Genomic DNA, 13,339 nt, shown 5'->3' with positions numbered 1-13,339 from the left:
AAAATATCTGAGAAAATTTTTTCTTCCATTTTACAAGCCTTGTAAATCCTCACTTTTACAATATTATAGCACATTTTCTAAATTATTTTTCAAAGTGAATTGTCATGATTTATAGTCGATAGCATGTCTACTGCAAGTAGAAAATAAAATGAGGCAAGAAAACTGAATTTCATTTTTTTTAGTTTTGTCGCGACTTTTCTAGGTTCTGCCCCACAGTGCGACGGTGCTAAGGACGATTTACGTTCGGAACGTAATTTAAAAATGAATGTTGTGTTTTTCATTATTCATAAAAACCTGCCTTCCTAAAATGGCGATTTCCTAAGTAGACGAAATCACAGTCTTCAACAATTAACCGATTCTAATTTACCCGATGAATGTCGTTTAAAAGGCGGTTTTAGATAGATTAGGAACATTTCAATTCCAATGGTCAAAATACTCGATTATCAACAATTGGGTTGTTAAGCTATACCGGTCTTTTATATCATTTAAAAGAGCTGCATTTTCTAAGGAAAACGAGATATTCAAAAATGTGCAAAAATGTGCTCGAAATCGCAACAATGACAGTTCGCCCATATATGTCATGGTAGCGATTCAAAGAGATTTTTATTCTCCATTTAAAAATCGAAGGACAATCCCGGGCAGGAGAGCATAATAAAATCATAACTCATCAATAACATATTAAGCTATGAGAACTTATCGTGTTATTTGAAAAATATTCACGGTTCAAACATGCATATGAAAATATCATAAAATTTTGATATCATATCTCGCTATGTCTTCAATAGGATATTTGAGTTGATTTTAAAATATCTCATTAAAAGTAAGTTTTTAAGTGAAAATTGTTCGTTCTTGATTATTTATATCAGTTATGCATTCAGTGTTCAATAAATTGAAAATTTCTGAATGGATCATTTTCGTAATTTTTAATACAAATTATTGGTTTGTTATTGAAATATCAAGCTTTGTTATTTATATAGTCTTGGAGGAACAATATTTTGGTATTATTTTATGTTATTTTACCAACTATGTAAACCATATAAAGATCAAAATGATGTGTATTTCCAATACCAGGTTGTGATACTATAATGATCTTTCTCCTGCTCGGGATGAAATAAAATAAGCGTATATTGCAGCAAAAACCATACAAACATAAAATCGTTACCAGCTGCGCTGCGGCAGGTCAGCTTACTACAGGTCGATCCGGTTTTTAGTAAACCATCCTTTTTCTACAAAACCAAAATCAAAAGAGGAGAAATAAACACTTCCAAGAATTGTGTTGTGTGAAAAACACATTAGATATCTTTTAGATCGATCTTCTCTATAAACGGTTTAACGCGAAGTTTGTGTAACTCCAAATGCGAAGCACATTTTTAGTGAACCTGAAAATATACATTCCCAAAAAAAAATGAAGCACATTTAATGACATATTTTTTGCGGGTACCTAAAGAAACTAACACCGCAAAACAAAGGTCATAATCTATTCCAGAAATATGTCTATCTGAGAATATTTAGTGCAAATTCATTCGAAAGTCCCTCTTTGTTAAGCTTATTCGAGCTATAATATTTATCAAATCAGTCGTTGATCTTAAAACATGGTAAGAATTCGGATTTTTTTTTAATGGGCCTTAAAATATCCAACAAAAATAAACAAGTACCTATGTCTAGAAGAATATGTCAAATCACCTCGATTTATTCTTGAGGCTTGAGTCCAGCATATTAAATACATTAAGAAAACGAAAGGAAAATAAAGAAGTCTCCATACTTTGCCTAATCCATCAGCATCTGTTCGATGCTAGGGGCGGCATCCGATTCGCCAGTATCTCCACCATTCGAGTTGCTGCTCAGCAAATCTCTAAGTTCACTGTCGATGTCCACTTGGGAAGGATTGGGATTCGGGTGCGCGTGAAGGTGCTGCGCTGGTTGCTCCGGTTCCAGATCCATGTCCATCGGAGTGGTATCAATAATGTCGGCTGTTCAAAAAGGTTACGTTTTAATTTCAATAGGAGGAGATTCCACAAATCAAAATTACCACCAGGGGTGCTGCTGCTGTTATGTGACTGCTGTTGAGTGGAACCCGAATTTGGTTGCGGGTTGATAACTCCAACCGGTGGATTGTTGAATATTTGCAAACCAGCTGCAAGAATAGAGTTGTGGTAAAACACTCCAAGAAAGAACATAATCAACTCACCATTACTTAATCCCATCGCCTTCCGCAATCCATGCGGAGTGGACAGCGCTAGCGGCGGTAATTGCTTCGCAATTTGCGTCAAGTTATTCGTGATTTGGACAGCTAAGTTAACCTCACTATCACCAGCACGCTGCACGAAAGATAGATGCGCCGGAAGCGGCGCAGAAAGTCGATTCGTTTGAATCTGATGCAACTTTTCGATCAGGTCAGAATTTTCACTGAGTGCTTGCTGCAAGCTGCTGGTCATACTCGCGCAATTAATTTGCTGTTCCAGATCATCTAAAAATTGTACATCCACACCCAAACTAGACAGTGTCCGAAGCTGATTGAAATCAACCTGAACATCGGACAGCTTCTGGCGCTGCTCCTCACGCTCTGCCGGTTCCGGAAAGGTATGCTTGACGGCTTCCTTTTCTTGTCGTTGCATATCGGACTCGTACAGAGTAGCAAACGCCTTCCGATGGTCTCCATTAGTTAGAATATCCAGTAAACTGTGCGCAATGCCCCCGGCATAGGGACTATCCTTGGTGTACTTCATAATACTCTCGGCGTAATCGGCCCCAGTGCTGTCGCCATACGTATTCAGCACCATATCTGATTCCTCCTTTGAAAGGTTAGAAAATCGTGAGTCAAATACCGGCGCAAAGGAACTGAACGATCCATAGCTGAGAGGTTTAACCGTTTTTGCAAAATTTCTACGATCTTCGCGGAATCCCTGCAGCAGAGCGGTACCGTACTGCAGCTTTCCAGTGAAAGCTTCCAAAGAGACAACTTTCTCTGGTGTATTGTTTTCGTTATCAACTAAAATGCTCATCGTTGTGGTTCCATCTTTCAACTGCCGCAAGAATCCAAGCTTATTAGCAGATTTCTTCTTCATCAATTTTGTTCTAGCGCTCAGCGCAGCCGTCTGAACCTGCTGCAACACTTCCTCGGCCGTCAAATCATCCACGAACGGCTCGAACTTTGTTGTGGGATTATTTTCCAATCGAATTTGTTTCCGTTTTTCATCCTCCTCGATTTGGGCGTTGATCTGTGCATTGATACCCTCGTCAACGGCTGCAGCCATGGCCTCGTCAGCCGAATCCAACGTATGGGGGTCATTCTCCTGACCTTCCGTGGCAGCCGGTAGTTCAAAGCCAAGCTCTTTGGGCGTTAAATCACGCATGTACGTCATCAAAGGGCGCAATGATCTCATCAGGTTCTCCGGCTGTAGCAAACGGGCACCAACATGCAACAGCTTTTTCGCCGCTTTATGATAGACTGTCTCGGAATGATTATATCTAAAATCACACACATTTTAGAATGAAAGCTAAAATTTATTAAATCAATCTCACCTTATAGCATTTTCACACATCAGCTTAAAATCTTCACTAAATTCCGACAACGATACATATTCATTATCATCAATCTTCTGCCGGATGGTGCTGAAATCCATTGGCTTCGTAATGATCGTCGAGTAGCCCGGAGCAATGTCATCGGTGACCGGCCAAGCGAAGAACTGATGCGGGTCGCGCTTCTCCAGCGCTTTCAGCAAATGATCCAGCAACCGGGCCAGCGGAGAGCGACTTTGTTTTTGCTTCAGCACGCAGGTTCGCTGTTCCCGACCGCTGCAATCCGAGCCCGGCGTTTTAGGTGCTTGATTCGAGCCGGTATCGTGGAAGTCCATTTTGCTTCCCGGCCGGGATGTCGAGTGTACCGAGCTGGGGCTTCGCATCGGTTCTTCGGTGGTCACCGAACTGGGCGGATTGATTTCCTCCCGCATTAGTGTTGCCGGAGTGGCCGGGGTGGCAGGCGTTGCCGGAGTCGCCGGTTGGATGTTCAAAGTTATCGGTTCCGGTTCGGGACTTTTGATTGGAATCATCGGTTTTGTTACCGGTAAAGAAGCCAAGCTGCCCGTACTGCCGGAAATAGCAGCGGCAGCAGCGAAAAACGCATTCGGCTCTGTTGCCGCTTGCGAACTTTCGTCCCCTACACTGTTAAAATCCTCCTGACTGGAGTCATCACGGTGGCGGCGCTTCTCCTTATGGTGTTTGTGCTTCTTCTCACGGTCCTTCTTCTTTTTCTTTTTCTTACTCTTCTTGTGCCGCTCGCCCGAGTATTCACCGGAGAAGGACGAACCGGCAATCAGATCCTGTTGGATGCCGTAGGCAGGCGAGTCATTTCCATGCTCCGGTGTCGAACTGTTACCGCTGACCTTCAGAATTAGCTTCAAACTTGGTGGACGATCCAAGAGCAAATTTGCTTTTTCTGTGACGAACAACAATCAAAAAACGATATGGTTGAAAATAAATTAAAACTTACCTTCACGTTCCCGGCGCTCAGATTTGTGTTTTTTATGCTTTTTAGAACCCATTGAAATGCAGATCAATAACTAATCGATTGAAATTTACTGGTAAAAACTCGATTAAAAGAAATTTTCTAGACAAATCGCAAACCAGCAGAATATACGTAAATGCAAGCGTCAACAAACATGACAGTTAGTGCTGAAGCGAAAACAGACAAACGTTTACCGGCGCACCAGAGATGCCAGAAATATGGTAAATGTTGTATTTCACTACGAAAACCGTTGTTCGATAGGATATTATCTGCCTAAATTTTAAACTGTTGCTCAGATTTTGATGAATTTTTAAAATATTAATAGACAACTAAAAATAAACTAAAATATGTGTTGTAGTTATATCGGTACCGTCGGTACAAAAGTCCGAAGTAAGAAAATATAATGAGAATCTGGTATCCCAGCGGCAAAAATTTATCGAGGGGTGCACCACTGTGTAATCACCATACAGTAGAATTATACACTGTACAGAAATGAATGTGAAATGTAAAAGAAGCAAAGTACCGATTTGTTTTCCATTACAGAAATAATTTCTAGATTTGACCTAATTTTGTTAATTATTTTCGTAAACTTTTAAATAATTGAACCAAAAACTAACTCAAACTAAGGTATGCAGGTATTTTAAATTTACTGGCGCCTGGTTAATCCTACACGCAGGGAAACTGAGGTAATTCCGGTAATTGCAGGTCGTAAAGAATCTTCATTGACTGGCTCCCGTTTCCACTCCGCCAGATTAGTTATTATACAATGATTTTAGCTTAAACTCGTTTGTGCCCGATGACAGCTGTCAAATTGCGGTGTATGAAAACTGGCGATAATATGCTATCTCGTTTATAAATACGTTGAAATGTTTGCCCTGGAACCATGGCGCGATGCCATAGAGTTCTCCAAGCGAAAACACACAAACACTACGACACGGCCCGCTTTACACTGTATATTAAAATTTGTGAGAGTGTGAAACAAACTCGGTAGTATTTATGCTCTCTTTCAGATGACAGTTCTCACAGGTGACAAAAAATTCTTACAGCTAACAAAAAATAAATCGTAAACATCGCACTCATACAAACGCAGCTGGAGAACTCTATAGGGGGGAAATAATCAGCCTGGTAGTGATGTGTGAGCAAATGTAACTTTTCCGGATAAAAACTTTTGAGCTATAAATACAGTCGCCGTTAGATAACTGCAAGTCTTTTAACTGCAACGCTTTTTAACTGCAAGACCGATAACTGCAACAACTTTGCAGTTATCGGACCGCAATCCGTCAAATCTGCAGTCAAAGTCATATTTGAAATTGAAGTGACAAATCTCGCGGGGGGATTCTAAATGTATACGAAAATGTAAATTGTTGCATGTCTAGAAACATTTCAAAAGGACTTTTTCATTTTTCTCGATTTTTTTCGATTTCTTTTACTTGTTTTCTCTTCATTCTAGATGGGAGATTATAGATCTTCACTATTAATCAATGAAGCAATATTACCATGTTATGTGGTTCACTTTCCGTAATTACTATAAGAGATAAAAAACTCCTTGTGCATTGTTTGGCTAGCTTTCACTACTCAGTGAGGCAGTGCATATCAGATCACAAACAATATTTTGTGACCTCGCGTTCAATAGACCTTTTTAGGAACTGACAAGTATCACGGATCCTGCTGACATTGATGTTGTATTTACTTGCGTTATGTCAGCGGTTCCGAGCTTTCTGTCAAAATTCCATTCATGAATTGAGCTCAGAAACGTCTCGTAAAATGGTCTTCTGTAGTGATGAACTTTATCTTCGCCTACATATTGGTTATATAAAGTAGTTACTAAAACGCAATAAATTATGATGCGGGAATATGACTATCAAATTGATTAATTCAAAAGCTTGCCTATTTTAGTTTTCTGCTATTTTTTCCACTATTCCATTAAAAAAATACATTTCGACATCATTGAAAACAAAAATGGTAATGACGGACCACCCTCTAAATTTTGGCATGTGTCAAGTGTTGCAGTTATCGAACGGCATTCGATAACTGCAATGTAAACATGTTGCAGTTAGCGAACGACGACTGTACAACATTTCATGCTTGACTTGAAGTGATGACCTTTTTTCGAGACAACGTGAATTCTGGCAAAAATCTGTCTCATTGTCAAACATCTTGTAGTTTTGGAGGTTGGTTTGTTTGCCTGGGAAGCTATCAGAAATCCAGCACAATATGGTATTTTAGAGGTACGTATATTATTATTTCATTTATTAGGAAATGACCAAGGAAATGTATATTCCATGAAGTTTTTCCAATTTAAACAGCAGAACTATTTAAGGAAATCGTTTTTAAATTTAAAAACAACCCTCCAGTCTAGAAATCACGACACAGGAATGCCAGATCATTTTTCGAATGTCTGCACTCCACGCAAAAATGTCTTCACACATAAGGAATCTGTAAACATGTCCTCATTGAAAGCTGGCAAAAATTCCAGTAAACGCTCTCCTTTTTCTATCAGGTTTCCTTTTCTTCACACAAGCTCTAATGTCTTCGAAATTAGGACACGTGAACCACGAGACACAAGTGAAATTTACCAGAATTAGTGACAGAGTCTGGGAGACTTTGGTTAAGTCTGCTCATACAGGCGCTCTAAATAACCCAATGTTTAGATGAAAAAGATGCCCAAGATAGAATTCCTTTACGCTGCAATAAACAAATCTGTACATTAAACTAAAATAGAACAAAAAAAACCAATTTAGTCAAATTTTCTAGACAACTCCATGCAAGTTGCAAAGATAATACGTCACAGCCTCTCTACTACTAATGCACTGGTCAGTCCAGAATACCTTGTCATTAACGTATCCTGAGGAAGCATGTATTTTTTTTAAATTATAACCCCCTATTGTTACGTTGCGGCTGCGTTTGCGGCTGTTTGACAGTTAGCCCATATAATTTTTGTCAAATGAATGTCAACGCAACCCAAACGTTTCTATTGTGATTGGGCCTTCACTCTTATTAAATAAACTTATTAGGCCCACTCACTAAAAAGTGGTTTTTGATTGTGTTCAATTTCGGCGTTAGTATTTAGTAAAGCACACCTGTCTTCTCAGCTCGCATTCCGCGCAGAAATACCAAAACTGACGTAAGCTGAAAGGTTCGCATATTGCAAACCATCAATTAAAGCGACCGCCATTATGGAGCGTATAAAAACTTGATATTTGTATGCATGATAACAAAAACCATCATATCAAGACGACTGGGAACTCTGTCTGAGGTTGAACGACAGTTTTGGCAGCGCAGTCTTTTGAGTAAAAGAGAAACTGACGCATGCTAGTGTGTGTGCTGACGATGCGAATGCAAGCTGAACGCACAGGCTGGACCACCACATACGCACACTCTGTCTTCGCAGCGATGTAATTACTACAGACGGTGTTATAAACAGATACGCAAAGAGCGAGGTCGAAAACTCCAAGTGAACCGTCAAATCGAGGCTCCAAGTGTGCAAAGTAAACAAACTCATGCGTGTTACTTTTCGTTCAGAATGGGTGTTGCAATCAGTATAAATTCTGTGAATCACGTGCAATTATGGTTTCAACGAAAAATGTGTTCGTCATGCTCATATTATGAGTGATGCATAGAAAATTATATCTGTATGAACAAGCATTGAACTCAATAATATATCCTTACAAAGTTTCGAAGTTTCATTATACTTTCTAGTGCGTATGAAAAGTCATGCGAAAATAAATGTGGTTGCCAGAATAGTTTAAAATATAATATTAGCAAAGGGTTGCCATATTCACTGCTTTTCTCTTTGCGTATCTATTTATAACACAGTCTCTAGTCATTACAAGCACTTTCATAGCAAACTTCCACCTTCAATAGAAGGAGTGCGCTGTTTGATTTGGCGCTTATCGTTTGTGTGGGATCGATCTAGAGATGCCAGTCTTTTTGATATAATGTATTTGATGATAATCTGAATACAAACAAATCTGAAAAAAAAACATTTAAAAAGGTCTTATCTGACATTTGCGCTAATCGGAGAAAAATGAACTTGAAGTTTTGTGAATCTTTTTTAATTGACAATTTCAGCAGAACTGCCGTGAGATAACAAAGTGACGTAAGTGTCATTTTTCGAATATGGGTTTTTCATGCCAATTTGTTCATTATTTGAAGACCTATCGTACGTTGCACAAAATAAAAAAAAAAAAACAAAAAAACAAAGTGACGTAGGCACCCATTCCAATACAAAAATGACCAGAAATTCATTCGTTTTTGGGCCGTACTGAAAAACTGATCAATTGGATCACAATGTCATCTCACGGCAGAGAAATAAGATTCAATCACTTCTTGAAGGCATAAAAGAACGTGATCTTCACCTGCAGTGCTTTTTTGAACGTTTTAAACCCGTTTTCCAGATTTTATTGCAGGTTCTGACACGTGGGACTTCTGTTGTTTTAGTTATCACATAGGAACTATCACATGATGGTCTTAGTAAATTTTGGTGATACATTGGATCTTTGATTTCTATGGTTTCAAAGGCTGGATAAGGACTAATACATTATTATGATTACCGTATGATATTCGAATTTTAGGTTCGTTTCCATGAAAACGATATTTATCTGTTTCTATAGAAACTTGATCTTTTGAACCAGCATTATTGTTACATCAATTTTTTGAAGTAGATACACTTCTCTCAGGAAGTTCGGCTACATAGGGATGTGAAATGAAAATCTAAAACCGAAAAAAGTGAAAAATATGTCCAATTTCAAATGCTAATAAATCGGTTAGTATTCGATGGATTTCCTTCGTTCTTGCAGCAATAGATTGGAAAATCTTCTAAGATTCTTCCCAAAATAAGATAATTGTAATTTTGTCATTCACACTATTGTACTACTGAAAATAGTCAAGCCTTTTCAAAACGAAAAATTCGACCTCTGATTGGTCGTTATATGCTTGCTTCCCAAGCACGGTCGACAGGATCATATACCTTGCAATTGAAAACATGCTATTTGGCCTATATAAGAGCCTGTTTCAGCCGGAGCCGCTCATAATAGTTCTAGACAGCGACAACAGCAGTCGTCCTTCTCAGCAGCAGCACTAGCTCTGTGGTTGGTCACCACGTCTCAGGAGCAGCGTGGTTCTTCTCAGCGTGTGTCGCCAGACAGCCATTATTCCCCCCGTGTTGGGGCAGCATGAAGATTGCCATCAGGAAATCCAATTTTGGAAATCAAAATGCCTTTTTGAAGGCAACTAAACAAGTCATTGAAAGTTGCTAATTTTTGTCAACGCAAGCAAGCATTCTGTGTTGCATCCTAGCAATTTAAATTTGTCGCACCCGTCTAATTTACTGAATGTGAAATAGCTTCCACAGTGCATGTTGTCCGTGTATCTTAATTCCCCCAATGTTAGGGCAGCTCAAAGGTTGTAATTAGCAACCGATTTTGAACAGCAAAATGCTTTTTTCAAGGCAAATAAAAAAATAATTGAAGGTTGATAATTTTCTGGCATCAACACAAGCAGACATTCTGTGCGGGATGCAATCAAATTCTGTTGTAGTTGTCTATTTTTTACTTTATTTAGTAAACCCTCCACTGTAGGGGCAGCGCAAACGCTGCGATCAGCATAACCAACATTGAATAATGAACTGCCCTGTTAGAACGCATTCACAAATGCAGTTAGTTCGACTATGCAGAGCTAATATGAAGACGATTCAATCAATCAGCGTAAACAGAATTTCGTCGTCTCCCAGCTGCCAAGTTGTCACATGATGCAACACGCAACAGCGAGCAAACGAAATCGCTTGATGTTACAAACCGCAATAAGATACGGGTTAAAACCGTTGCGTGTGTGAGTGCACCATCGGTGTTTATTCGCTGGATACACTATCTACTGTCTACTGAACGCAATAATCTGCTTACATGCGACACGGGGACGGGAACATTTTCTTCAACGAAGCTGCGCAACACGACACAAAACATGTTATTTTGTTGCTTCAATGAGAGTGCTATCGGTCCGGCTCGACAGAATGTTCACAAGAAATCATTTTTGTGCATCCGTGCTACGAAACTGAGGAAAAACTTTAGAAACTGAAAAAAGAGGTGGAGCGTATCAAATGATCTTTCTGAATCAGAATGAAGTCACACATATTTTTCAAGTTATATCATTCCACCACGTACGTAAAATAATTCATTCCTATTTTCATCCCGCTTGGCCGTAGGTTGATGTACAGCTCTACTGATGGCTGTACATTAACCTACAGCTGAGCGAATCGGTTCGCGTCGCTTTTCGCGTCTATTATGGCAGAGGCCTAATGGGAAAGTTGTATCAGTTTGTTCAAAAGAATATCATTGTCGGTAATATTACAGAGATGCGATTGCGTAAATCCGATTTTGAATTGAACAATTGTTCTTTTGAGAACAAATAACACTTATTTGAAGAGTTAATAGCTTTTGGTACCAATAGCAGTATAGTGACAGCCTCAGCGGTAGATGCAGATGCAGCCGGTACTTCCCTGAGGCCGATGTAAAGGTAAATGGGAGCAGCACGGCGAAACAGTTCGGGTTATGCTGAGACGCGCGTCATTTTTCGTTGTTGATGTTCCCCACATGAAACGACGCGCTTTCGTATGATAGCGGTGGTATTAGCGGTAGATGCATTTGCCAACACTTACTCCAGCAAAGCCGTGTCTAGTTTTCGATGTGAAAACACCTTTCTCATTGTGTTGACCGTGCGCCTTAGTCCTCACTATCAAGGTAACACAGAGATGTAAGATAAACACTACATCCTATGATAAATTGAACAATTGTCCTTATAAGGACAACAAATGAATAAATGAAGATTTAATTTTGAATTAGAATACTTCTCTCAGGAAGTTCGGCTACATAGCGATGTAAAATGAAAATCTAAAACTGAAAAAAGTGAGAAAATTTTCAAATGCTAATAAATCGGTTAGTTTTCGATGGATTTCCTTCGTTTTTGCAGCAATCGATTAGAAAAAATGCATGAAATGCAATTTTATCATTCGAACTATTGTACTGTTGAAAACTCTTAAGCCTTGTCAAAACAAAATTCGACCTCTGATTGGTCGTTATACCGCGCTTTCCCAAGCACGGTCGGCAGAGTTATGGACCTAGTAAATTGGGAATGCATCATTTGGCCTATATAAGAGCTTCATCAGATAATAAACAAACATTTCATCGGATATTAAATTGAACAACTGAAATTTGAAGAACACAAATGATTATTTGAAAAGTTAATATTTTCTCGTTTTGCGCTATAATACAAAGTTAATTATTTTCATCTACATGCTTACTCTGATTATTATTACGTGTTTGCGTCGCTTAGTGTTTGACTACGGTCATGCAGAACGCAAATAACGGCGCGATGCGATTCGGCAAGACGAAATCTGTTGAAATGTATGGCTCTACTTCGCCTTAAAAAGAGCTGTACATTTCACCACGGTAATTCGAATCGCATCGCGCCGGCATTCGCGTTCTGCATAACCGTAGCCTTTGTTCCGTTCCCGTTTAATGATGTCGTATTAAATGTGCATATTACAATTCGGCAGCACTTCAACTTCTCATTTGCACAAAATTTAAAAATATCCAATGAACTTCATTCAAAATATCAGACAAAAAGAAATTACAATACTGCCAATGAACGGTCAACGTTTATTTACTAGAAAAAATGACTGACACGCAAGCAGCCAGATTATCTTTCTTGTAAAAGTATTCTACTTTAACCTTACGGTCGTGGCTTTGCATACAACCTTCTTGTGATTTTCCTCATAGAATAGGAATCCATTAACCACATGATCATGAAGGAAGATTGAAAGTGAAGTATAGCTATTCATTACTGCTTAAGATTGACACCGGTAAAACGATTTTGAGATTCGTGGGGTTCGTACGAAACTGGCCTGATCAATAACATCAATAAAATCAGACGGTATTTTTGAACCGTTGAACACTCCAAAGCCAAACATCTTGGAACCCGCCGGGCGATTGATCTGGAACTTGGTTTCATTTTGGACATAGAACCACAGAAAACAGACATTCATGTCAAAAATTTAAAAATCGTGTGTAAAAATTTGATAACACACTAACAACATCTGTCTTATGGTGCCCCAGTGACACTGCATAAGTATTGCCGTATCGATATTTTATTGATATCAGAGCTCGATTTATCATTGACGCAAGCACCACATAGTGTTAATCCGGTTTCAAGTTTTCAAACAATTTTTGAAAATAAGATGAAAGTCTGTTCTCTGTGATAACACTTTTCTCTTGGTTCATACACACCTGTCGCCAGGGTTGCATATTAAATTTTTGGGTGTCAATTTCATTCAATTGGTCGCGTGCCGATAATTCGACCCACAATTACAATTTTGAAACATGAATTACGACAAACTTGCATTCCCTAAGTAATGCTACAAATCTGTCGAAGAAAGCAGTGCTCTAACTCTTATGCCTAAAATGTAACAGTCCATATTCAGTGGGATATTCAGCCAATGTTTGCGGTTAATATCATAATATTTACCGCGAATATTGGCTGAATATTGTTTTTCTCACACTTCACGTATGAGAGTTAGAGTACTATTCGACAAACTTGTAGTACTACTAGAAGACTAAAAGTTTGTCATACATTATTTCTTAAAATTGTATCTTAAAAGTACCCTAAAGTTGAATTTACAACCTTGGCTGACACATTTAAATTTGTCTGAGACTAAATCAGGACGACTTCGTGATAAGGGCAAATCGTTGCCTTGTTTTCCTATTTTTTGCCCTAATCTCGAAATAGTCCGGAAATAAATGAATTAATAAATTTTATTACGATTTCTTATCGAAATCGGTTATC

General features: G+C 38.8%; 1 protein-coding gene across 1 annotated transcript; it reads right to left on the bottom strand.

Moving 5' to 3' along the window:
• Window positions 1-1,656: 1,656 nt before the first annotated feature.
• On the bottom strand, window positions 1,657-4,655 carry LOC129727387 (bromodomain-containing protein 7). Its single transcript, XM_055685197.1, has 5 exons — window positions 4,490-4,655; window positions 3,523-4,435; window positions 2,189-3,468; window positions 2,030-2,134; window positions 1,657-1,970 (listed from the first exon to the last, which is right to left on the bottom strand). The coding sequence occupies exons 1-5, from the start codon at window positions 4,539-4,541 to the stop codon at window positions 1,768-1,770; spliced, it is 2,553 nt and encodes an 850-aa protein (XP_055541172.1). The 5' UTR covers window positions 4,542-4,655; the 3' UTR covers window positions 1,657-1,767.
• Between the last annotated feature and the right edge of the window lie 8,684 nt (window positions 4,656-13,339).

The sequence above is a fragment of the Wyeomyia smithii genome, chromosome 3 (genome assembly GCF_029784165.1).
Source record: "Wyeomyia smithii strain HCP4-BCI-WySm-NY-G18 chromosome 3, ASM2978416v1, whole genome shotgun sequence".
In the NCBI taxonomy this organism is placed as follows: Eukaryota; Metazoa; Arthropoda; class Insecta; order Diptera; family Culicidae; genus Wyeomyia; species Wyeomyia smithii.
This window is presented reverse-complemented; position numbering and strand designations above follow the sequence as displayed.

What these genes read in the sequence shown, in the direction of transcription:
- LOC129727387 (XM_055685197.1), bottom strand. Translation starts at nt 4,541, where the DNA reads ATGGGTTCTAAAAAGCATAAAAAACACAAATCTGAGCGCCGGGAACGT. An exon ending in TGAGCGCCGGGAACGTGAAG is followed by an intron (nt 4,436 to 4,489) that starts GTAAGTTTTAAT and finishes TGTTCGTCACAG; the next exon opens with AAAAAGCAAATTTGCTCTTG. An exon ending in ATGTGTGAAAATGCTATAAG is followed by an intron (nt 3,469 to 3,522) that starts GTGAGATTGATT and finishes GTGTGATTTTAG; the next exon opens with ATATAATCATTCCGAGACAG.